The sequence below is a fragment of the Falco peregrinus genome, chromosome 16 (genome assembly GCF_023634155.1).
Source record: "Falco peregrinus isolate bFalPer1 chromosome 16, bFalPer1.pri, whole genome shotgun sequence".
Lineage (NCBI taxonomy): Eukaryota > Metazoa > Chordata > Aves > Falconiformes > Falconidae > Falco > Falco peregrinus.
The window spans coordinates 9,372,423-9,395,999 of NC_073736.1; the positions used below are offsets into that span (position 1 = coordinate 9,372,423).

At 51.0% G+C, this 23,577-nt stretch overlaps 1 protein-coding gene across 1 annotated transcript; it reads right to left on the reverse strand.

Annotated features, from left to right (window-relative positions):
• Positions 1-3,142: 3,142 nt before the first annotated feature.
• On the reverse strand, positions 3,143-18,233 carry LOC129785777 (ubiquitin carboxyl-terminal hydrolase 42-like). Its single transcript, XM_055819963.1, has 13 exons — positions 18,047-18,233; positions 13,320-13,430; positions 13,142-13,244; positions 12,928-12,995; positions 12,695-12,765; positions 12,066-12,148; positions 11,722-11,830; positions 11,244-11,384; positions 10,928-11,028; positions 7,209-7,335; positions 6,906-7,014; positions 3,336-3,519; positions 3,143-3,242 (listed from the first exon to the last, which is right to left on the reverse strand). Exons 1-13 carry the CDS (start codon positions 18,231-18,233, stop codon positions 3,143-3,145), a joined length of 1,494 nt encoding a protein of 497 aa, XP_055675938.1.
• Between the last annotated feature and the right edge of the window lie 5,344 nt (positions 18,234-23,577).

Sequence of the window (23,577 nt, forward strand, 5' to 3'; positions counted from 1 at the left end):
GGAAAGTTCTGGCAGCAAGAGAACACAAGCTGGTAAGGTCTTGGGATCCACTGACACCAACAGAAAATGAGTTAAAAATAGGACAAAGATAATTGCGGCAGTGGGAGATGGCGACCTCCAACTCAAATAGTTCCACCCGAAAGAGGCCAAGACCCTGCTTGGAGAACATGCGTAGTTAGGTAAAACACATCAGTAGTGCTATTGAGGATGCATACGTATTTGCATTAGAAGTGAAAAACCAGTAACCAAACCTGTGTATGACACATGACTATGCAGTGTATGGCACTCTGAGAAAGGCCCCGAAACCCTTCTCAGTATTCCAATTGGATCAAAAAAATTTCTGTGCACTTTTTAATTGATGGAGCTGTCCAAATGTCAGTAGTCACTGCTGACCCGGCCAAGGCATTACTTACACAACCTGGCTGCCGCAAAGTAAGGTATACCGGAATAGAGGGAGTAAGTAAGGAAAGCTAAGTGGCCAAAATTAATTTATGGCTACCCCGGCCAGGAAAAACAAATGGCAGATGCAGAATTGCTCGCTGGAGAAGCTGAGAGTAACATTTTGGGATCTGACCTGCCATATGGTCGGTGCAGGAAAACGCCTGGCTGGTCTGTATGGTCTTTTGCTTCTCTGGTGACAGCAGATGAGGAAGACGATAGGGAGCCCCACATAATTACTGGGTGGATGTGGGAGAAAAATGGAACAGGGAAATTAATTTGTCTGTTACAACCATCCACACCTCTTCCTCGCTCTCCAGTTACCAGTTAAAACAATGCCCCTTGACAGCAGCAGCAAACTCCGCTATGGATGGGGTGGTGGCACATTTAGAAAAGAGAGGTATCAGCACTAGAGCCCACTCTCCATACAGTTTTCTGCTTTGACCAGTCAGAAAGCCTTACGGGCAATGGCACCTAACTCTCGATAGCCGCAAGCTAAATGCTAACTCCCTTTTAGTGCCCAACAAGACCCAGCTGGTGACACAAATACAGGGAGCCTCCCTGATTTGGAAGGCTCCTTTTGATATGGGAGATATGTTCCTCTAGATTCCGCTCCACATCCAAGATAAAGCCCAGCGTGCCTTTACCTGGAAAGGGACTCAGTACGTTCTCAATAGGCCTCTGTAAGGATATAAACACTGCCCTGCTATTGCTCACAATGCTCTGGCTGTAGTCTTAGCACAGATCTATTCCACCTGGCATCACAGTGTATCGGTACATTGATGGAATCCTCAGCGGGTGAGAAGGGACAGAAAGCATTAGAGAGACAATGAAAACCATTTGGGAAACACTGATCAAGTTGGACTCAAAGTCCCAGAATCAAAGTGCCAAGGGCCAGCACAAGAAGGTAGATTCCAAGGAGTCTGGTGGGTTAGAGGAGCTGCCTCTGTTGCACCAGAGACACTGGAACAGAAAGCATCTGGGCACAATCCATCTAGTATGCTGGAACTACAAGTTTGCATTCTGATGTAACCGTATTCTTGCCTTTTCTGTCGTTGCTCAGCCCTGGTATAATTTGTTAAAAAAGGGAAAATCATGGCAGTGGACATCGGATCAGCTCTGTGGTACCGTCATGTTCCCATTCCTATTCAAATACAGGAACTTATTAGTAAGCATGGGCAAATTCCTGGAACACCACGATTCGCACAGTAGCCCACAAATCCCTCAACTAGATTTGTTCTGCCTGTATTGATGACAGTTACATGGCTCTACATTATGAGGGAAAGCAGATTACACAGCTTGCTCGTTTGATGTGCAGGGCTGTGTTTCAAAGGACTATGACAAGCCCAGAAGAGCACAGCATAGTACGGCTTACGAATCAAGTAAATATCACATCACAAACCATACTGCATGTGGCTTCACGAGAAACTGGGGTTTATGTAGGTGCATGGGAAGCGGGTCTGTTGCTCAAAACACAGCAAATACTGTTTAAAAGTATTCATATACTGAAACAATAAGATGACATACTTTTTCATTTGTCTCTAAATCCCCATGTAGATGTAATTCCTGAAATCGTACAGCTTGAGGCACTTTTCATGTAAAGCCAAGAAAGCTCAACTCAGAAGGCAAAGAACCTTATTAACAGAACGGATCATCTGTGACTACAAGACACCTTCCCTCTCATTGAAACAGAACAGCATAGTTAAAAGCAGGTTTTAAATTCCACGTGGAGATATTGAGAGCTTGAAAACTACAGGACATACTCTTTTCAGCAAAAAATATTCCATTCCTTTCCACTTCTCTGTCAGCCTTACACTAGTGTTTCTTATTTTTCATGCTGCAGCACAGAAAGCCAGTCCCCACAGCTGCACAAAGGCTTCCACTGCCAGTGCGCAAAGCATTGAGGAGTCTGGGCTCCGTCTTGGCTGTACAGGAACGACCCACCTCAAATGCACTACACAGCCTGCACCTGGGGGTATCACAGAGTGATACTTAATCACTGCTTTTCCTCCCAGTAACAAAACAAAACAAAACAAAACAAAACAAAACAAAACAAAACAAAACAAAACAAAACAAAACAAAACAAAACAAAACAAAACAAAACAAAACAAAACAAAGCAAAGCAAAACAAAACAAAACAAAACAAAACAAAACAAAACAAAACAAAACAAAACAAAACAAAACACCAAAGCAAACCAAACCAACCCAACCAAACCAAAACAAAGCAAAACAAAAAAACCAAACCAAACCAAACCAAAAACAAAAAATGGAAAAAAAAAAAAAGAAACCCTCCTAGCTTCCACAGGTCTTCTTACCAGGCGAGAGGTTTATGGAAGTGACGACTGATTTCACCCAACATACAAGCCACCTTCTGAACAATTTTCAGAGCTGTCCAAAAAAACCCCAGATCTTACACATCAATCAGTCCAAAGAAAGTACAGAGGTCTCTGCACTACTAGGACACAGGCAGGAACACTTGGATTTACTAGACACCTTTGTAAAACCAAAAGGCGTTACACAACCGTACCAGATCCTTGAACCAAAAGACTTTTCAAACCACCTGTTTGTTGACACAGTCCTTGCACTTCAACTCTTCCACCCATGACAATATTCTCTCAGGGATCAGACTTGCCTGCTCTGATGAGAGAATCAGTCAGCACAGTTCACTTTGAACCAAGCTAAAAACAAGGCCCAACCTCTACATTCACACTTGGGATACACGGCTCCTAGCGCAGGGCTCACACTGCGGTCCCACCTGAGGTACTGTCCCGATCCGATATTGGAAGTCGATATCGGGGATGGTTCTTAAACAATCCCAAGAATTAGATTAAGGCACAAACGAGGCCGGATGCCATACAAGCTTACAAGTTTTATTCTCTACAACAACTGATACTTACGATAGGACAGAGAGGAAGAGAAAGTCAGAATCCCTAAGCAAGAGAATGGGAGAGGCGCATCTGTTCACCACCACCAATATAGGACTCCAGTGATGTATTGTCTCGGCGCGGTTGTCCAAGTCCCAGACTCTGTGGAGGTGAGCGAGCGGGTGGAGCAGGTGGAGTCGGTGAAGTCCGTGGAGACCTCCGAGTCGCCGAGCACAAGAGTGAGCGGAGCCCCAGCAGTTATAGGTTTCAGTCCACACCATTTCCCCGGAAAACCGCCCAGTTCTCCTAAAATAGTTTAGTTCGCACAATTTTCGCCCGCGTGCCCAGGTGTTACTGTGCTGGCTCCCCAGCCCCAGTTTTGACAGGCAGCGTGTCTCCAGCGGCAGCCGTCCCGAATGAGGCTTTTTCTTGCCAACAACAGGATGCTGTGGTCACAAAGTAGGTAAACAAAGTCCCTTCTGCTCGGCAACAGGAAAATGGCGGTAGCGAAACAGTGATGTTGAGACAATATTATTTTCTGTCCTTACATACCAGGGCATGCTGGGAGCTGTAGGCCTGGGGATGCCAGGTGGCCATGTTGTTCCCAGGGCATGCTGGGAGCTGTTGCCTGGGGCTGCCCCATGGCCATGTTGTTCCCAGGGCATGCTGGGAGCTGTAGGCCTGGGGCTCCCCCATGGCCATGTTGTTCCCAGGGCATGCTGGGAGCTAAACACCTGGGGCTGCCCCATGGCCATGTTGTTCCCAGGGCATGCTGGGAGCTGTAGGCCTGGGGCTCCCCCATGGCCATGTTGTTCCCAGGGCATGCTGGGAGCTAAACGCCTGGGGCTGCCCCATGGCCATGTTGTTCCCAGGGCATGCTGGGAGCTGTAGGCCTGGGGCTCCCCCATGGCCATGTTGTTCCCAGGACTTGCTGGGAGCTGTTGCCTGGGGCTGCCCCATGGCCATATTGTTCCCAGGGCATGCTGGGAGCTGTAGGCCTGGGGCTCCCCCATGGCCATGTTGTTCCCAGGACTTGCTGGGAGCTGTTGCCTGGGGCTGCCCCATGGCCATGTTGTTCCCAGGGCATGCTGGGAGCTGTACGCCTGGGGCTGCCCCATGGCCATGTTGTTCCCAGGGCGTGTTGGGAGCTGTAGGCTGGGGCTGCCCCATGGCCATGTTGTTCCCAGGGCATGCTGGGAGCTGTACGCCTGGGGCTGCCCCATGGCCATGTTGTTCCCAGGGCGTGTTGGGAGCTGTAGGCCTGGGGCTGCCCCATGGCCATGTTGTTCCCAGGGTGTGCTGGCAGCTGTAATTGCCCACCCTCAGCTTCCTGGCAGCCACGTTGGGCTGGGGGGGTCGCAGCGTGTTTTGGGTCTGTGGCCAGGCTGAGTGGGGGCTGGGGCCGGCCATGGGGCGAGGGAGGCCCTTGGGCCAGCGCAGGGGTGTCTCCTGCCTGCTGGCTGCCCGGGGATGTGTGTGTGTGTGGGAGCTCCCACCCCCCAGCGTGCCGGGCCCCTGGGCAGCTGGAGTCAGGCTGGGCTGGGGCAGCCCTGGGGGAAGCCCAGTCCCCTAGAGGGACTGGGAATATGCAGCTGCCTGGGAGAATTACCAGCCAGAGTATGCGTGTTCAAGCCTTGCTTCCCTTGCTGGAAAATAGTTCATTTTTATATACAGCTTCTCACCACCGAGATCCAGGCAGTAGGGATTGTGCCCTGTGGGGAGCAGCCTGGTGACTGGAGCCTGCTGCCCTTCAGTGGCAGAGTTGGATGCTTCTCGCTGACAGGATTAAGTTGTAAAGAGTCATCAGGAGAGGCTGCAGCTAAAGCAGTGATTAACTAGACCTATTGAGTAAACTCAGCAAAGGGTGGCAAGCCTTCTGAGGCACCTGGGCTATAACAATAGCCAAGGGAAGTGGGGTAACAGAGCACTGCTGTCAAAACCATATAGCACCGAGAATAAATGAGGTTCTATAATACAAGCAGAGTGCATGTGCCCCAAGAAAGTTCAGCAACTTGTTGACCACCAGTAGTCTCAAAAGACCCCAAGAAAGCCCCACAGGAGCAAAGTGACATACACAAGTGCCTTATGCATATGTAAATAATTTCAGGGAACTATTTAGTGTGAAGTACAACTTGCCATCTGAACATGCCCAGAAAGGACCCTGAGGGGCTGGATATTGAACGGTGGAGCATGTTGATAGGTCACGGGTTTTTTCTTTTCCTTCCCTCACAAAATTCCACTTTGTTTTGATAGTAAGTGGAACAACATATATTTCAATGTGTTTTCTCGATTGGTAGTTTTTGCCTAACATATGGGATCTCCAGGTTTAAACCCTGGTGCAAGAAAACCCCAACAAGGTCACATGTCTGGAATAAAGGTTTGCAAGTCTGGGGTATACCATGGTTCTATTCCACGACTCACAACTAATTGTTCACAAACAATTCCTGAGGAGAGTATTCTCATGGGGTAAGGGATTTATTTCCTGTGTTTCAACTCTATTATCTGTATTGGACAAAAAGTGTTTAAGGGACCAAGCCCCTACCCCATTTGTTAGGCATTTGAATATGCCAACCCGGGGACAACAAGACTTTGTGTTTGTGGTGTATGGATTAACTGTGGCGTCTCAATACATACTGGATCCCCCCTTTGCAAGGGGTCCAAGTCCCCTGCCCAGTAGGCATCTCATTGAGGGGCCCACCAGGACCTCCTCTGCCAAGCTGCTTTCCAGCAAGGTGACCCCTGACTGTGCCGGGGCCTGGGCTTGTTCCTCCACAGGCACCAGACTCGGCACTTGTTGGACTTGATGAGGTTTCTGCCGGCCCCTTTCTCCAGCCCAGCCCGATCCCCACACGCCACCGACTGTGGTACCAGGCACCCCCACCCCCTGTTTTGTGGGTGCAAGCCGTGCCCAATGCCTGCTTGTCCCCACTGGGTTCAGGCACTCAGAGTGACACAGCCCCAGCTGTGGGACGGATGGATGAGCCCCAGCACTAGGATAGAAAAAAGACTGAACATTTCAGATGGGGGGCAGCCCAGGGGGTTCCCAGCCCTGCACCCTGCCAGCTGCTCACTGGCAGGGAAACCCATTGCTCTTCTGGGAGCAGCGCTGCCACCACGGGGGCTTGCAGAAGTGGATGCAGTGGGGCCAGCAGTCGCATCTCCACCAAAGCTTTGAGCAGCCCCACAGCCAGGAGCAGCCGTCCTGCAGGCACAGTCCTGCCTGGCACAGTCCTGAGGCCGCCTGCCCACGTGCCCTGCCCACGGGCTCCCGGTGCTGGGGCCTGGGCTCTGCTGGGGTGCTCCTGCCCGGCCCCACATGGATGGTGCTGCCCAGGCCCATGGAGCTCATTCTGCCTGGTGCCAAGGGGCTCCTCTTCGTCACCCCCACCGGGCTCCTTCTGCCCATCTGCACAGGGCTGCTTCTGCTTGGCACCGTGTCCTGCCCTTGGTCTTTGTCCCCATCTGCTGTCTTCCCTGAGTCTACATCTGCCCCCAGCAGCTCCACTCAAAGGCCCTGGGGCACCCTCTGGGCTGCAGCAGGCCTGGTTAGAGCTGCTCCTCTTTCCTGGCGGGGGGAAGGAGGGCACTGCAGGGGGGTCCCACCACAGGCTTCCTTTCGCAACTTGGCCATCATCATTTGCAAAAACTTTTTGTACTGCTTGGTCACTATGATGGTGTCCTGGACGATGCGGATGAGCTCCTTGGCGAGGTTCTGTGTAACCACAGCTATGGCTGAGGGGCTACTGGGTGTGGCTTCACATGGATGGGGCTCTGTGCTGTTTCCCTGACATCCATGAGGAACTCCTGCTGAGTCCTGGCCAGGGGCGATTCCCAGCTTCCCCACTGGCACCGAGTGGCCCTGAGGGACTGGGAATGTGCTATGCAGGTTAGTGCCACTGGCTGTACCATCACAGCAGGCCAGTGGTCTGGGACGCGGTAGAGGGAGCCCAGGGTAGAGGAGCTACTGCATGATAGGGAGGGCAGCAGGGCCTGTGGGGACTGGTGGTCCCTCCGTAGAACATCTGCACTTGCCCTGCAGTATAGGATGGGGAAGAGAGAGAAGGCTGTTGCCCTGCAGTGCTCATGCACATCTGCAAGCCCACATGTGGAGTTCCAATTTCTGCTAGTGAGGACTGGCAGGTTTCTTGGACAGGGAGACTGGGAGGGCAGTCAGACGTTGGGTTGCCTGAGGATCCTGACATCTTCTTCCTCAACCAAAGTGCCACAAGTCCCAGAATCACACAGTGGTCATTGTTGGAGGGAACCTCCGGAGATTATCTAGTCCACCCCCGTGTAAAAGCAGGCTGTGCTAGAGCAGGTTGCACAAAATTCTGTGCAGGTGGCATTGGAATGTCTCCAGAGGCCTCTCTGGGCAGCTTGTGCCAGTGATGTTAGTTGGAGTGCTGTGTGAGGGTCCCTGCGCTGCTGGGGGGCAGTGCCTGTACCAGCTGCAACATCAAGGCACTGCAAAGGGGCAGGGAGATGATGAGCACAACAAGCCCATGCCACGCTCCCTGCCCCCCACACATCACAATGCCTGTTGCCAGGTCCCTGATGGCTGTGGAGGCCACCTGGCCCTGGGCACCCTTTCCCCAGGGTGCGCTGGAGCTGTCTTTGCCCTGGAGTTGTCTTAGGCTCGCTCTAGTCCACCCAGGATGCCTCCTGAGCCCTTCCTTGCACCCCAGACCCCTCTGCAGGGACTCTAGCACCAAAAGAAAGCCCACTGGACTCGGCGCCTGGCCCCCTACATTCGGCCATTCCCCTTGAGTCTCCACGGCACTCCTCCATAGGTGTCTGTAATGCCCCAGAGCCTTGTGTAGCTCTCTAGCCAGATCATGGGAGCCCTCCTGAGGCAGTCAGGGTGACCCAGGCACTCTGTTTGTCCCACAGTCCCCCAAGGAGCCCTGCAGGGTCCCTCTGGCCCCCTTAGCGCCTCTGTACTCTGCCTGGAAAAATTGCTGAGCGCGTCATGGTGCAGGGACATGGCGGAGCAGTCAAAGCAGCTGCTGTGCTTTCACTGGGTACCTGGAGACCCATGGGACAAAGTTACGATGGACTCTCCTCTAACTTCTCCCCTCCATTGTTCACTCTATAAGCATCATGGTACATTGCATATTCATTGTTATACACAGGCTTGGCTTGTGTATGCTGAAGGAGGTCTGGACTAGATGAGGTCCCAGTCAGCCCCTCTCTCCAGCCTGCCCAGGTCCCTTGGGATGGCACCACGATGCCCTGGCCTAAGTGCCGCTCCTCCCGCTTTGGTGTCATTTACCAAAGTGAGGGTGCCCTCTGCCCCATCGTGGAGACCATTAATTAAGGAAGGTGTCAAAGAGGTTTGCAGCCAGTACTGACCCCTGGGTGCCACCGCTAGTTCCTGGCCTCACACCAGACTTGGTGCCACCGAGCAGCACCCGCTGGGCCCGGCTGTTCAGTCCTTTTCAGTCCTGCTCGCTGTCGTCTCACCTAGTCCTTTTCCATTTGAGTGACTTGAACTCCATGTTTAAAGGGAAGAGATGTCAAGAGGGGCCCATGCAAGCACACAGCTTTCAAAACCCCGTGGCATAAACTTCCCACACTGGGTATTTCCACCAGCTCCCCCAAAACCTAGAGAAGTACATGCCCCCTCAGTGACTTGTGCAAGGCCAACAACTGCTTTTAATTCTGGCTTTGGCTTCTCTGCCGGTGGGTTCCAAATGAGTGTTGTTTTTGCAAGGTGATCCCCAAAGCTGAAGAGAGATTAAAGCTCTTCATCGATGGTCCTGTGGGCAGGTGGGCCAGCTGGTGGAGCTGTCCCAGTCTCTGGAAGCTCCCTCTGAGCTCTTGGTGACCACAGGCAGCACTGGGAGGAGGGACAGGGTGGGCTGCTGGTGCTTTTTGTGCAGCTTGTTCAAAGTTGGAGTCACTTGCGGTGCTTCCTGGATCTTCCTCCTCCTCCTCCTCTCTGATTTTCCATGATACAGATGCTGTGCTCCACGCTCATCCAGGGTTGCAAACCGCCCGTGTCTCCACCACAGCACCCTGAGTATTTCTCTCAGCTGCATCTGTAGTGCACTGAAACCCTCCTCCTCCTCCTTGCTGAGTGGTGGTACTCTGTGTACTCCACAAACTGGCTGCAGAGATCATAGCCACGCCGTGGGGATCTGCTCCGCTCTCTCTGCCTCAGCAGGCTTTTCTCCCCAGCAGCCCTGGGTGGAAGAGGTGACTCGGAAAAACTGTTGGAAAGCCCTTGAGTTGTGTCAATCCTGGGAGCATGACAATGACTTGGAGGACTCGTTCTCCTCCTTCTCCTTGGTGACCAGTGGCACTCTCCATGCTCCACTAACTGGCTTTGGAGACCATAGCAGTGCAATGGGGATCTGCTCCACTTTCTCTGCCTCAGCAGGGTTTGCTACCGAGCAGCGCTGAATGCAGAATACTGGGAGCTGACGTTAGAGGTCCCTGGAGCTGCGTTATCATTGTGAGTGTGGTCACAACTTGGAGGACTCGTTCTTCTCTTCCTCCTTGCTAAGGGGTAGTACTCTTTGTACTCCACAAACTGGCTACAGAGATCATAGCCACACCGTGGGGATCTGCTCCGCTCTCTCTGCCTCAGCAGGCTTTTCTCCTCAGCAGCCCTGGGTGGAAGAGGTGACTCCGAAAAACTGTTGGAAAGCCCCTGAGTTGTGTCAATCCTGGGAGCATGACGATGACTTGGAGGACTCGTTCTCCTCCTCTTTGATGACTGGTGGTACTCTCTGTGCTCCACTAATTGGCTGCAGAGATCATAGCTGCGCCGTGGGGATCTGATCTTTTCTCCCTGCCTCAGCGGGGTTTGCTCCCAAGTAGCGCTGGGTGCAGAGCATCTGCGGGAGAAAAAGAACAAACAAGGATCAATGTTTGTTTAGAGCTGCCTTTGCAGCCCCCTCTGGGGTTCACTCATTTACTTGGAGTGGTTTCTATGACAGAGAGAAGACATGTCAAGACAAGAATATGGGAAATTCAGTTGGGGTCTTCCCACTAGGTCTGCCCCTGTCACAGCAAGACCTCGCCTTCATACCCCCTACGGCCTCCATTTCATAGAATCATAGCATCACAGGATGGTTTGGCTTGGAAGGGACCTTAACGGTCATCTAGTTCCAATCACCTGACATGGGCAGGGGCACCTTCCAACAGACCAGGTTGCTCAAAGCCCTGTCCAGCCTGGCCTTGAACACTTCCAGGGACGGGGCATCCACAGCTTCTCTGGGCAACCCCTGCCAGTGTCTCTCCACGCTCACCATAAACAAGTTCTTCCTAAGATCGACTCTAAATCTACCCTCTTGAAGTTTAAAACTGCTGCCCCTCACCCAATCACTACACATCCTGATCAGGAGTCCCCCAAATCTTCCCTGTAGGCCCCTTTAGGGACTCTTCTCTGTATCAAACAGCTACAGAGAGCAGACAAGTAGCAGTTTACATCGGGGCAGCAGCCTAAAGCCCAGCAAGGGAAGGGAAGTACTGACGGGGGGCAGTTCACGTTGGACAGCACTGAATGATGTGGGTAGTAACTGTCTGCTAGGATGGAAAGACTCAGGAGGATTGGAAGGAAAATAGCCAAACCGGGAAAGGGAAATGTATTCTCGACACATTTTGGTAGTGGCTATTACCTGACATAAAAAAGTAAATAGGCTTGCTGCGCGAGAACTGTGTTTATGTCGCAACGATCCACCAGCGTATCGTCCATCTGGTACCACAGTCCATCGCTGGCCTGTAAATAAAGGCAATGATATCTGGAGATGAAATGCGTGGTTTCTCCGGAAAAACACAGGCAGAAAACTACACAAGCAAGAGTCCACCAACGCAGATCCAATGCAGCCGGTAAGGAGACCTTCTCCCCCAGAACCTTGGCTGCCAGAAAGAGCGCCACCAGTTTCCCTTCCCCAGCACACATTCTTCCCCGTGACAAAGGAAGTGGCTCCTTACCTTTGTGTAGTAGAAATAGTGTCCTGCCTGAGAGCTGCCACCGCTGTGCACCAGGACAGCGTATAAGGCGTAGAGGAGCGGTTCTGCAGCTCCCTGAGACATGTATGGCCGGAGATCCAAGTACTGGGGATACTGCACAAACTGCGGAGAGACCAAGAGGGCTCAGGAAGGATACTGCCATACCACGTGAAAAAGCCTGCCAAGACCGGGGCCCAGCCATGTTAAAATACATCTCTGGGGCTCATCAACACTTCTTGTCCCTGAAGCAGCAGGTAACGCCTTGGGTGGCAGGAAACTGTTCTCGGCCAGAGCAGCTCTGTCGCAGCAGAGCATGTGCTTGCCTTGCCACAGGAGCTCTCCTCTCCCCAGAAGGGAACACCAAAAGCTCCACCTGAACAGCTTGTGACAGAGCATCCTGCTTTGGGAAATCTCCTGCTCCAGGACAAGAAAGAAAGTGGCCCTCCAATTGCGTACACACCTTGCCGATCTTCCTGCCGGAAAAATCAAAGCGTTTCAGGCACAGCGTGAGAACCTTGGGCACGCGATCGATTGTAAACCTCTTGAGGGCAGTAAACATCTCGTCACACCTTGAAAGCAAGCAGAGAGCCAAGCACTGAAATGCACCCTAGCTTGCCCCAAGGCAGCCAGACAACCTTTTCCACCTCACACGTCCTCACGCCATTTCAAGACTCTTCAGAACCATTAGGCCGTAAGAAAGAAAAGCTGTGCCTCCTGATTGTACATCGAACCTCCTGAGGCTCGATGACAGGCAGCATCTCCACACAGGTACAAGTCTTAATCTGGTGTTAGACATCCTCTTACCTGCTACATCGAAAGCTGTTTTCACCAGCCAGCTGCTCGGTTTTGACAAAATTCTCCAGAGCTGCAGTGACAGACGAGGCTGCCTGGAGGGGTGAGAAGGGAGAGCTCTGAGCTGGGGGAAATGCCCTCGCCCAAGCACTCAGGACGAGTTGCCCACAAGACCCAAGTGGATGACGCTGAGGAGACCCACCGTGACCCTGCAAAGAGTAGCCAGATGGAGGAGGAAAGATGGTATGATGCCGAACATTTCCCTCACTTCACAGAGATTTCCGGCTGACACTATCAAGAGCTACCTCACTGTGCCACCGCTCAGTTCAGCTGCCGATGGTGTGCAGGGTCATCAGGAATGACAACAACACGAGCTATCAGCCTAGGAGCCAGGTGGGTGTTGAGGGAAGGCAAAGAGATGGTGGCTGAGAGTCCCTCAGTGCAGAGAGTATAATGCGTGCTTGTCTAGCACCTACAGGGAGACCGCTGCCATGGCCTTTGCAGGACACCTCCCATACCACTTCCCACCTCCCACCAAGCTCTCCTGTGTTCACAGTGCACTTTTCAAGGCCAGCTGCACACATTCTGGGAAGCCACAAGGAGCCTGGCATGTCTTGAAGCACAGTGAGAAACCCTCTTACTTTGATATCCAAAGGCACATCCAGGAAGGCCTCATAGGAATCGGAAACTGCTTTGCAGCTGCAGCACATGACTGGAAGGCAAACGGAAATGCTCAGCAACAGGTGAAGTCGATAGGTTGTGCCCATTTATGCTTTTCATCTTTTCTAGAGCCAGCCACACGCTCATCTGTTTCTCACAGGCACACAGCAGGGCACAGGCAAGTGTAAGGAGAGCAAAAGTTGTGGAAACATACCTCTGGACCTCAGGAAGCCCCCAGATATTTGATGGACGATGGTAGTATGTTGAGAAGAGATGTCCCAGCTGGAAGGAAACAGTAAAGCAGAGAGTTATCTCCTCCAAGAGTTTTCCTGTGCCTGAAAGCCCTGGTCGTACTGTTTCCTTGATGGGGGTACATCAAGGCAGCCAAAAGTCTGGGCAACTTTGAAAGGTCGTTTGTTTGTGCTTACGCGCTGCTTCCAGCCAGACAAGCTCTCTGCATGGCAGTGACAGTACAGCGTAAGAAGTCGTGGGTGTCTTCCTGCATGCCAAGCATGAAATGTCCTCCTATTCCTAATCAAGAGGAAGATAGTACTTCAGTCCTCCACCAACAGAGGAAAGCACATCAAAGTAGCTGAGGTGACCTACGTGGGAGGGCATTGATGATGTGCCTGGGCTGGATGGCGCTGGCTGAGGTGTTCAAGGCATTGTTAACGTGCGCTTCCATGATGCACATCATGCAGAAGCCTTGCTGGCGACCTGAAGAGGGAGGGAGGGAGGGAAGCAAGCCAGTCAGGTTAGTCAAAGAGCCATTGTGATGGGAAACCTCATGGAGATCTTGGAGTTGTCCTAGACAGTCTCCTAGCCCTCCCCAGGTGCCAACGGCCCAGTATGCCTGCGGCGAATGAAGAGACGGGACGCAGCTTGATGCAAGCAAATGTCCATTTATTAGTGATTTTCTTACAATTATATATGTTTCTACCTTCTACATATTACACACTGATTGGTTAAATCTTAAGCGTAAAAAACCACTGATTGGTTAATATTTAAGGCACACCGTTAGAACAATAGGAACTTACTAGTTTATCTTGACCTAGCAATAATTTCTATTCCAAGGTTAGGGAGTTTCTTTCTACGCGGCTTTCTTGATTACATATTGGCGCCATCCGTTCCCTTATCTGGCTACTTGTTTCTCTGTCCGTCTGGTTGCCTCCTCAACTGTAACGGCTCAGGGGTCTGCAGTTAGCTTGTTCCTTTGCTCCCAGGGCTTGTGCCCTACAAGTTCTAACAAGTCTCTATTCATCAGGCTATCAGTACTTGGACTCTTGTCCTTGAGGCCTTGTCCTACATTTCCCCCTTCCTGTTGCACAAAAAGAACCCCTGAAATCGAGCAAAAACAAGGCACAAGTAATAGAACAAATAAAAAACCAACTAAGACATATTATCAATGTCAAAATAACCCACTGTCTTTGTTCCGTACAGTTTTACAATTTCCCCTTTTTGTTTTTGAACAGCTAGTACCAGGTTTGCCATGTTCTGCAGGGCCCTTGCAAACATGACAGCAACCAAGGTAATAGCAAACAAACAATACTGCCAATTGAGTGAATGGATGCCAAAAAAGGCTGACATTTTCTCAGATTTTGATAACATGTTGCTGCAATGGGGCGCCTAAAATCCACGCAGCACATACCATCAAAATCCTCACAGCCACGTCCTTGAACCAACAACAAAAAGCAGCGGCAATTTTGACTCACATTCTTAACTGCCTACCAAACAAGGTGATTTAACTCTTTAATGCTTTCCCTGCTGTTACTCTGGATAAGAGAAGAACCCCTGCGACACGTTCCCATCATAGCCTCCTACTACATTAGTATCTACAGAAAGACAATTATTGACATTCAAAGTGTAAAGAATATCAGCTTCTTTTGGATTAACATTATACATAGGTGGAAGGGCACACCAAACAAGAACTGGTTCAGTCAAAAAGTTCGAAACATAGCATGCCTTCTCTGAACATACCTCTGGGGTCATTCCCTTTGTTCCCTCTTTTTTTATGCAAAGAGAAACACTTTACCAAAACAGAGAAGCCCCTATTTACATCTCTGAGCCCGGACACAAACGGCAGCTGTATGCTCCACCAGGCTCAGGGCAGAAATCATTCATGGAGTTACATAGCTATATATCACTACAAGCATGCAGATACCTATTAGACACTAGATAACCATGTTTATCTTTCCTAGTCTCCTTCACAATACCCAGCTGTTCTCTCATCTCTTGTTAGGTCAAACAATTCTCCAGTTTCCTCTCCTATCTCTCTCTTCAGACATTCTCTATTCTCCCCTTTTATGCTTGTTAATTGTGAGGAGGCAAAGAGTGTGTGTAGCTGGGTGACCATGACCTGCTTTAATTTACAATCAACTAAACACTGAATACAGAAAAAAAAAGGTATGGGAGACATAAGGCAAACATCAACAAGGTGGTTAAAGATAATTATAATAAATCCTGTAATACTTTTGAGTCATGGCCCAAAGTTTCCCAGCCGTGAGAAGAGACCAAAGGCATCCCGCCCCTGGCTCTGTTGCAGATCTTTGTTTTAAGGCTTTTAAGTTTTGTATACTTTTGTAAATTAATTCACAGTGGTCACTCAGATTCACGTAACACATCCTATCAAAGTCTTCACACTTGTGTCCCTGTGCTAATAATAAAAATCAATAGCAACTTGGTTCTGTAGCAACATATGATGGACAGAATCAACATCTGTTAATAAGCCAGAAAAAAAAAATAGTATTTGTAGTATTACTTTGTTTAGCAAGCTAGCAGCCTAATTTACTAAGCAAGTTAAGAGCGTGTACTATTCTTACAGAAGAGATTAGAGAAGCAAAAATCTGTTATGCTGCATTCCAGAACTCAGCCTGAGAATTACAGTCTGCTGTGAGTTCTGCGTTACAATCATTTGACACATGTTGGGGTTGCGATTGTGAAAGTTGCCCGTTTACAGTTTTCATTGCCATTATCACAGCTAGTTGTTTTAAAAGCAACCCTTGAGCTTCCTGATGTTCGACTTGTTGCAAAATATTCTGAAGCCTATCAATCAAGTTAGTATTAAAGTTAGTGACTCTCTAGGACCCTGCAAGACTGTGGCAAGACTCCCGCATCCTGACTGCCTTAATAGCCATCTCATTCATTTGCAAACAGTTGTCCCTGGGATACCTTGCCTGAGTCACAGAATCGGCACAGTTAATTGCTCCAGCTATCTGCTCATAGTTAACAGCAATTCCCCAATTAAGGTTTTCAATCAAGGCCACTACACGTAGCTCACAAAAATCAAATAACCACATCATATACTGTATCAGTTAGTACCATACAAAGCAATAACTTCCAATCATGCAGTGTGAGTGTATAAGGCTCTGCCATTACTTCAAGAAGGGACATAGCAAATGTATTATAAATCCTCCCTTCCCGCACTGCTTTGCTTAACTCTTTAACAGCCTCGTATTGCACAGGCTGCCACTCTGCAGGTTGATTTGTCTGACAAAATACTGAACATGCCCTAGCGACTCCCAAAACCCATCACTTAAGTGTTTCCCACTTGCATTCCTGCCACCGATCCCTCAGACTCCCTTTCACCCTCCCCCAAAATACAATCAATGCATCAGGAGAGACAAGGGGGTGGGGGAAAGGTCTAGCTCCTTTTCCAGATCTATAGGACCTGGATCAAAAGGTTTATCAGTGTCAATAAAATCATTGTCCGAGTTGTCCTGTTCCCGTGCTTGGTCCTGTGTTGTGAGGGTCGCTGCAATCAGTGACAGAAGCTTTGAGGGCAGAGGAGGTGTGGACGGAATCGCCGTCGCTGACGGTGTGTTGAGAAGAGTCGCGCTGTTGGTGGAATTTACAGCTTCCTCTGGTTTAGCACCGTTAGTAGAATTAGTCCACACTTGGCAAAGAGTAGTCAGAATTTGCCACCAAGATGTTAAATGCATTCCCGACACGGAGTTTCCCTCTGCGGCAGCATCATACAATTGGCTGCTGACCGCTTTAATTTCTTTCAAAGTCTCTAAAGTTTCTTGACTGCTCGCCTGTCTCAATGAGTACAGGTTTCTAAAGCTTCTTAAAATTTCTTCAAATATTTAAAATCTCTAAGGTTTCTTGGCTGCTCACCTGTCTCGATGCATACAGGCGTTATCCTCGGGGTTTAGGTTGTCCGCCTGGTCCAGACAGCAAGACGATCGTTCAGCCAAGCCGTCTCCTCCGGAACGCAGCCCTCTTCCACGAGCTGTCTTTTTTCCGTCCTTATTCTTCCAAGGCTTCGGAACACCACCATAGGGGTCACCATTTGAGGAGATTGAGGCACAGACTCCCTGATCTGACTAGAAGACCCTTTATGAGTCCATATACGTCTCTTTCTGGGGACGAAGCGTGATTCCCCGTTACAGATTTCCCACAGCTCACCTCTCAACTCCGGAGGGATTTATGGCCAGCCGGCTCCTGCTTCCTTTCAGCAGATCATTCAAAGTTCTGTGGGATTCGCTGCATGTCGCTTAGATAGGCGATTCGAGAGCCCTTCACGTTAGATCCTTAAACGCATCACGTTGGGGTCACCAATTTGCGGCGAATGAAGAGACGGGACGCAGCTTGATGCAAGCAAATGTCCATTTATTAGTGATTTTCTTACAATTATATATGTTTCTACCTTCTACATATTACACACTGATTGGTTAAATCTTAAGCGTAAAAAACCACTGATTGGTTAATATTTAAGGCACACCGTTAGAACAATAGGAACTTACTAGTTTATCTTGACCTAGCAATAATTTCTATTCCAAGGTTAGGGAGTTTCTTTCTACGCGGCTTTCTTGATTACATATTGGCGCCATCCGTTCCCTTATCTGGCTACTTGTTTCTCTGTCCGTCTGGTTGCCTCCTCAACTGTAACGGCTCAGGGGTCTGCAGTTAGCTTGTTCCTTTGCTCCCAGGGCTTGTGCCCTACAAGTTCTAACAAGTCTCTATTCATCAGGCTATCAGTACTTGGACTCTTGTCCTTGAGGCCTTGTCCTACATATGCCCAGGACATCTCAGTACACAGAAAACATTCTTGAGAGGGATGCTTCACTGACAGAAGTTTTCTGTGCAACCAGCAGAGAGAGTTTAACCTGCAGGAATCGGGAACAACACCCGGGACTAGAAAGAGGCGTCTTTGTGAGAGCGAACACACCTTGATAGGACAAGCGGCTTCTAGGCTTGAGTGTTCCCAGAACACCAGCTTGGGGGCAGCTGACAAAGAAGGGCTGCTTTTCTCCTACATCCCGTTGCAGGTTCTGGGGATGCTTGGGAAGTGCCCAGCAGACTGACAAGGAGGTCTTCCTAAAAGTACTCACAGGAGCTGCTGTGCTCATGAGAGAGCGGGTAGTTGGCAAGAGGGGGTGTGTACGTCAGGCACTGCAGCACGGAGTTGAGGAAGCACGTATTGTCCACATTGTAGAGGCCTGCTCCAGCTTTCTGCCTTTGCTGCCAGTCCATGCAAATCTTCTCCGGGGGAAAGAGGATCCTTTGTGGTGGAGCCATTCCCTCGGCAACAACTGCAGGGAAATGATGGTTTTGTTGCACAGAAGCGTATCTGAAAAGCCAAGCTCTCTGCAGGAGCACCCAGGACAACCAGCTACAACTTCCAAGCCAGAACAGGGGAAACCCAACGCTGCCTGTGACATTTACTGCTTGGAAAAGGTTTGGGAAAAGCCTGTTCACCTCCTTCTTTTGCTGGAAATCCAACAAACCCACACTCTGATTTCTGGGCTCGGGATACCCGCCTTTCCATCTAGAGTGTTGAATGATCAGGTCAAGCCTTCCCTTTTTCTGACTGTCACTTGACGAAAACAAGCAGGCACCAAGCCCAGAAGGGAACCCTACTGATGTCAGTTTGTTCTACGAGCAATGTCATCTTCCAAATGCTTGTGTAGAATGGCAGAGGAGGGACAAAATGATCAATTGCTGCGTCCAATCAAAAAACCCTGGGTAGGCCTGGCTGCTCTCAGGAAACACCCCAGAATTCCCTCGAGGTTGTCCCCACAATCAACATTCCAGGATGGAGCAGCAGCCGTGCCCATTGCATTTGGGGGCTCACAAAGCCCAAGGCTGCTGGTGAAGCTGTTACTCACAGGAGTCGTTTCCCATTGTGGCCGTGGCTCCTCTCAGGAGCAGAGCAGGAAGCTTTGGCTGGCAAAGAATGTCCAGATGCGGCCCAGAAAGAGAAGATCAGCACCAATACCGTCACCTGGTTGCAATGAAGAAAGTGGAGCTCAAGAAAATCATTCAACCACCATAAAAAACAGAGGCCAACACTTGCCCTCAAAAGTGTTCGAGTGGTCGCTTTAACTGCCTGTAGCGACTGTTAGCAGCAGAGCCCTCTGGCTCTCCAGCCCACACTTGCCCACCCTGTCTGCAGGAGTGACCAGTGTCTGGCCGCTACTATAACGGTTGCCTTTGCAGGGCTGTGTTTCTGGTCTCCCTTCCTGACCCATCAGTCAAGGTGGGCTTCGGGTCAGGCTACGCTGAGCTCAATGCCTCGGCCTGCCACCTCCCTACTTCCCTAGCCTTGGCAATGGCAAAAAAGTAGGAATTACCAAACAGGAACTCTACCCATAGCGCCTGTCTGGCCAGCCTAGAAGGGTGGAAGAGCTCAGCATACAGCTTGGGAGGTAGAGAGCAGCCTCCACTTTTATCCCCAACCTACCTCTTCTAGGACCTGTCCCACAAGCAAAGTCCTAGTTACCTTTGGAAGAGGGTGGAAGCTGAGGAGCAGTCAGCAGGAAAGGAGAAATGTTTAGAAAGAGGTAGCCACGCAAAGCTCTCTTCAGACTTGAAGGTATCTGCTGCCCGGAGGGCCTTTGGTGGAGGAGAAGGAGATCTCCAGGCACACCATGGAGCTGCTGACAGGCCCACTGTGAAACTGCTTGGCGTGTTCCCCAACTGTATTATCCAGGGGCTAGTAAGGCTTGTTGGAGGTAAAACCCAGCAGCCTGAGAATGCAGGCACACGAGTGGAGACCCCGGTGTGATGTGCCTTGTGTGCCTGGGCTGCTCTGCATCTGCTGGGTAGAGGGAGGACAGAGCTCACTGCACTGCAGCAGTGGTATCGGTGGCTGGCACAAAGGCACCCAATGTGTCTGCAGGGCTGCCTGGGGTTCCCTCTGCGCTGCCCTGCTGAGGCTCCACCTGGAGTGCTGTGTCCAGTGCTGGGCTCCCCAGTGCAGGAGAGACAGGGAGCTGTTGGAGAGGGTCCAGAGAAGTGCGACGGGGATGAGGGGTCTGGAGCATCCCCCTTCTTATGAGGACAGGTGGAAAGAGCTAGGTGTGTTCAGCCTGGAGAAGACAAGGCTGAGGGTGTCTTACCAATGCTTACAAATCCCTTAAGGGTGAATGTCAGGAGGATGGGGCCAGGCTCTTTGCAAGCTCTCCTGCTCGCACACCTACTACAGGGAAGTTGGACTTATTGTGGTTAGTGCCTTAGGAAGATTTGGTTGTTTTATTTTCATTGTGCTGTCCTATGTGCAGTCTTCAAGGCTGTGCTGAGGGTCCTGTCTGAGCAGGGATGGCACAAAGCCTTTTCCACATGACTCCCTCACCTGGCCGTGGTCTCCATCTTTCTCAGCACTGTCATGTTTGCCTAACTGAAGCCCCCCTGTATGTTGTCCCCATCCCTAGATCTGGTGGTGTTAGTGCAGTACTCAGTGGTGCCTCCAGCAGTGAACCCCGCCATCTACAGCATGAGGAACCAGGAGCTCACAGGTGCAGTGAAGAAGCTGCTGCAGTCAGGTGTCTCTCAGGAGAAATGAGCTGCTTTGTGTCTCTTCACAAGGGACTCCCTGTTCATCTTTGGATCATCCTGTACATTTATGACTGTATCTGTTACAATCCTGTTTTCCCTGCAATATCTGCACCCATTGCACTTCTTCAAAAGCAGGAACCCAGCCTGTGTGACCCAGAGGACTTTTTGTGCATGGGAGGGTGGTACAGCTGGCCTCCAGTGTTGCATCTCTGTAATAAAGGTGGTTTTTCTCAGTGCCCATGTCTGGAGGTTGGGCTCTTCTTCCAAAGCTGAGCTCAGGAACAGGCTGAAGGAATTGCCCCCAGGAGCGTGCTGCTGGGCTTGGGTTCCCCATGGCTCAGGGGAGGAGGGCATGGGTCAATGCGTTAGGGAATGGGCCTGTGTTGAGCCTTCCCGTGTGGGTGCCCAGTGCCCATGGGAATGGTGGGTGACCAAGAGGGATGTGCCTGGGACCATCTCCCTGGGCTTTCAGGCACCGCTGCCCTGCACAGCAGCACCGCCTGCTCAGGGCCATGCCTGAGACCACATCCCTGGGCAAGAGCAGGTGTCTCTGTGTATGCCCCAGCTGGGGCAGGCTGCTGTGTCCCTGGTGCAGCAGGAGGTGCCTGGGGAGCCCCCAGGCCAGCAGCCTGGTGCTGGGGACAGGGACTGGCCCAGAGGGGCTGCCGGGAGTGGGCAATCAGGGTCTGTGTGAGAGAAGAGCAGCAGACAGAGGGGGACACTGGCCTCTGTCCCTTCATGCCATGGCTGGTGTCAGCCCTGGGGCTGACTGGCAAGATGAGACACCTCTCTTCTCACCAGTATCTGCTGTGCCTTTCAGAGAGGCTGGGTCTTTGGGATGAGTGCCCAGAGCTCTGCATCCCCCTTTGGGTGGGCAATTGCATGGGGCCAGCCCAGCGTGGGCTGCTGTGTCTGCCTGGGCTGGGGAGAGGGCAGGGGAGGGGGGCAAAGCATGGAGGCGGGGGGTGGGGCTGGGCTGGGAAGGGCCTGGGAGAGGCAAACACCAGTGTAGAGCTCAGCTGTGTGAGTGTGCATGGTGGGGTACAGAGCAGGGTGGTCCTGGTGCAGATCCAGGGGTCATGCTGAAGGAAGGAAGGCACCAAAGGAGAGGGCCTGCACTGTTTCATTCTCCTTGGAGACCCCAGGGAGGATTCAGCAGGGAAATTTTCCCCAAGAAGTCCCAATCACCGCTCATTTCCCTGTGTGGTCCCAGCCCCAGCAAGGGACCTTTGCTGCATTGTCACCTCTATCCTTCTTGGTGGCTTAGTGAGACCAAACTCCTTTGCCATTTTCAATATAAAGTGATTCATTTTCCTACTGACCCTTCTTACACACAAGTGTCCCATAGCTCTTGCCACAGTTGGTCACTCAGCCAAGGCCATGGTCAGAGACCTCCAGCCAGATCATGTGCTCATGGCCTTGTTTTGACAAATATTGAAACAGGCCAAGGATTGCCATCCAGCAGCAGCCCTGGGCCCAGCGCTCTGGCCTTTCACTCTAAACGATTCCTCAAATAAAACCCCAACTCTCTCAGCCTCTCCTTGTCCATAATGTGCTCCAGGTCCCACCCATCCTTCTCACCTCTTCAGGACCTGCTCCAATCTGTCGGGGTCTTTCTGGTGCTGGGGAGCCACATTCTGGGTGCAGCAGTCCTGTTGTGGTCCTGTGGTGGGTTAACCTTGGCCCGAAGCCTGCCAGCGCCGCAGCTGCTCATTCACTTCCCTGACTCAACAGGACAAGGGTGAAAATGAACCAGCAATGTTCATGGGTCAAGATAAAGACAGAGAGATTACTTACCTATCCCTGTAATGACCAATTAGATGTTGTCTTGCCAAAGGTCAATTTCATTTATTGCCAATTCAAACAGATTTTGATTATGAGAAACAATGTCCAAAGTATTATATGACCATTCCCCTCATAGGTCCTTCCAGGGCCAAATTACTCCATTGCTCCCAACCACCTAATCACCCACAGCCTGAGAGGTGCCGGAGGGATACTGAAGAGTGGGCTGATAGCACAGAACGCCTCTGCTGCTCCTTTCTGCTCACAATTCTGCCCTGCTGCAGTGTGGGTCCTCTCCATGAACCCGACTATCTTTGCAGCATTCGTTTCATTCTGTCTTACTTGTGTTCTTGATACTCACAGAATGGCAGAGAAGGGTTGACATTGGAAGAGACCTCTGGAGATCATCCAGTGAAACTCCCCAGCTGAGGCACAGCCAGCTCAAGCAGGTTCTACAAGGCCTTAGCTTGGTAGGTTTGGAAAATCATCAGGCGTGGACACTGTACAACCTCTCTTGGCGACTCTTCCGGTGGCTGATCATCCTCAGAGTCAAAAAGTGTTACCTTGGTTCAGATGGAATGCTGTATACATTAATAAGACTCTCAGAGCTTTTACTTCTACAGAGTGAACAGGTGTAGAACTCTCACCCTTTCTTCCTGGGAAAGTTGCTCCAGTGCCTCCCACCCACTTTGTGGCCCTCTGAAGAACTTGCTTTAGCAGATCAAAAACTTTCTTGCCCTGGGAATAACAGCCCTGGATGCAGCACTGCGAGAGGAAGGAAGGGTCACCTGCCTCCATTGACCAGTGATGCTTTTCCTAATGCAGCCCCTGCAGCTATTGCCTTTGCCATGAAGGTGCATCAATCATTCAATCTCAGCTGCTTGTCCTGTGGCACCCAAAGGTCCTTCTCTGCAGAGCTGCTCTCTAGCTGCCCTGCCACCAGCAGGATAGCCACAGGAGGGCTGGATCACAGCCTGGCCTCCCCTAGGGACTTGCTCAGAACCAGCAGCAGCAGCAGCAGAAGCTAGTCATTCTTGGAGATGAGCTTCACCTCTGGCAAAGGCAGCACAGTGCTACTAAGACACCTGGGAGAGCAAAGCCCTCTCCTGCCAGGGCTGCACAGCCCAGGCCTGTTGCCCTCTGGCCTTGGCCACTGCAGCCTTTGCTCTCATGCTGGGAACCTCGTTCCTCCTTCTGCTGCCCCCCTGCCATCCCCTCCAGCATCCTCTGCTGGGCAGCAAACCCTTCCCACACAAGGGCTCCCATCCCTGGGTACTCAGTTTCTGTGTGACAAGCCTGGCCT

Excerpts from the sequence above, each read along its gene's own strand:
- LOC129785777 (XM_055819963.1), bottom strand. The coding sequence starts at position 18,233 with ATGGCTCCACCACAAAGGATCCTCTTTCCCCCGGAGAAGATTTGCATG. Across the intron at positions 13,431-18,046 it reads TCATGAGCACAGCAGCTCCT|GTCGCCAGCAAGGCTTCTGC; the intron begins GTGAGTACTTTT and ends CTCCCTCTTCAG. Across the intron at positions 3,243-3,335 it reads CTCTTCCTCTCTGTCCTATC|AACCATCCCCGATATCGACT; the intron begins GTAAGTATCAGT and ends GGATTGTTTAAG.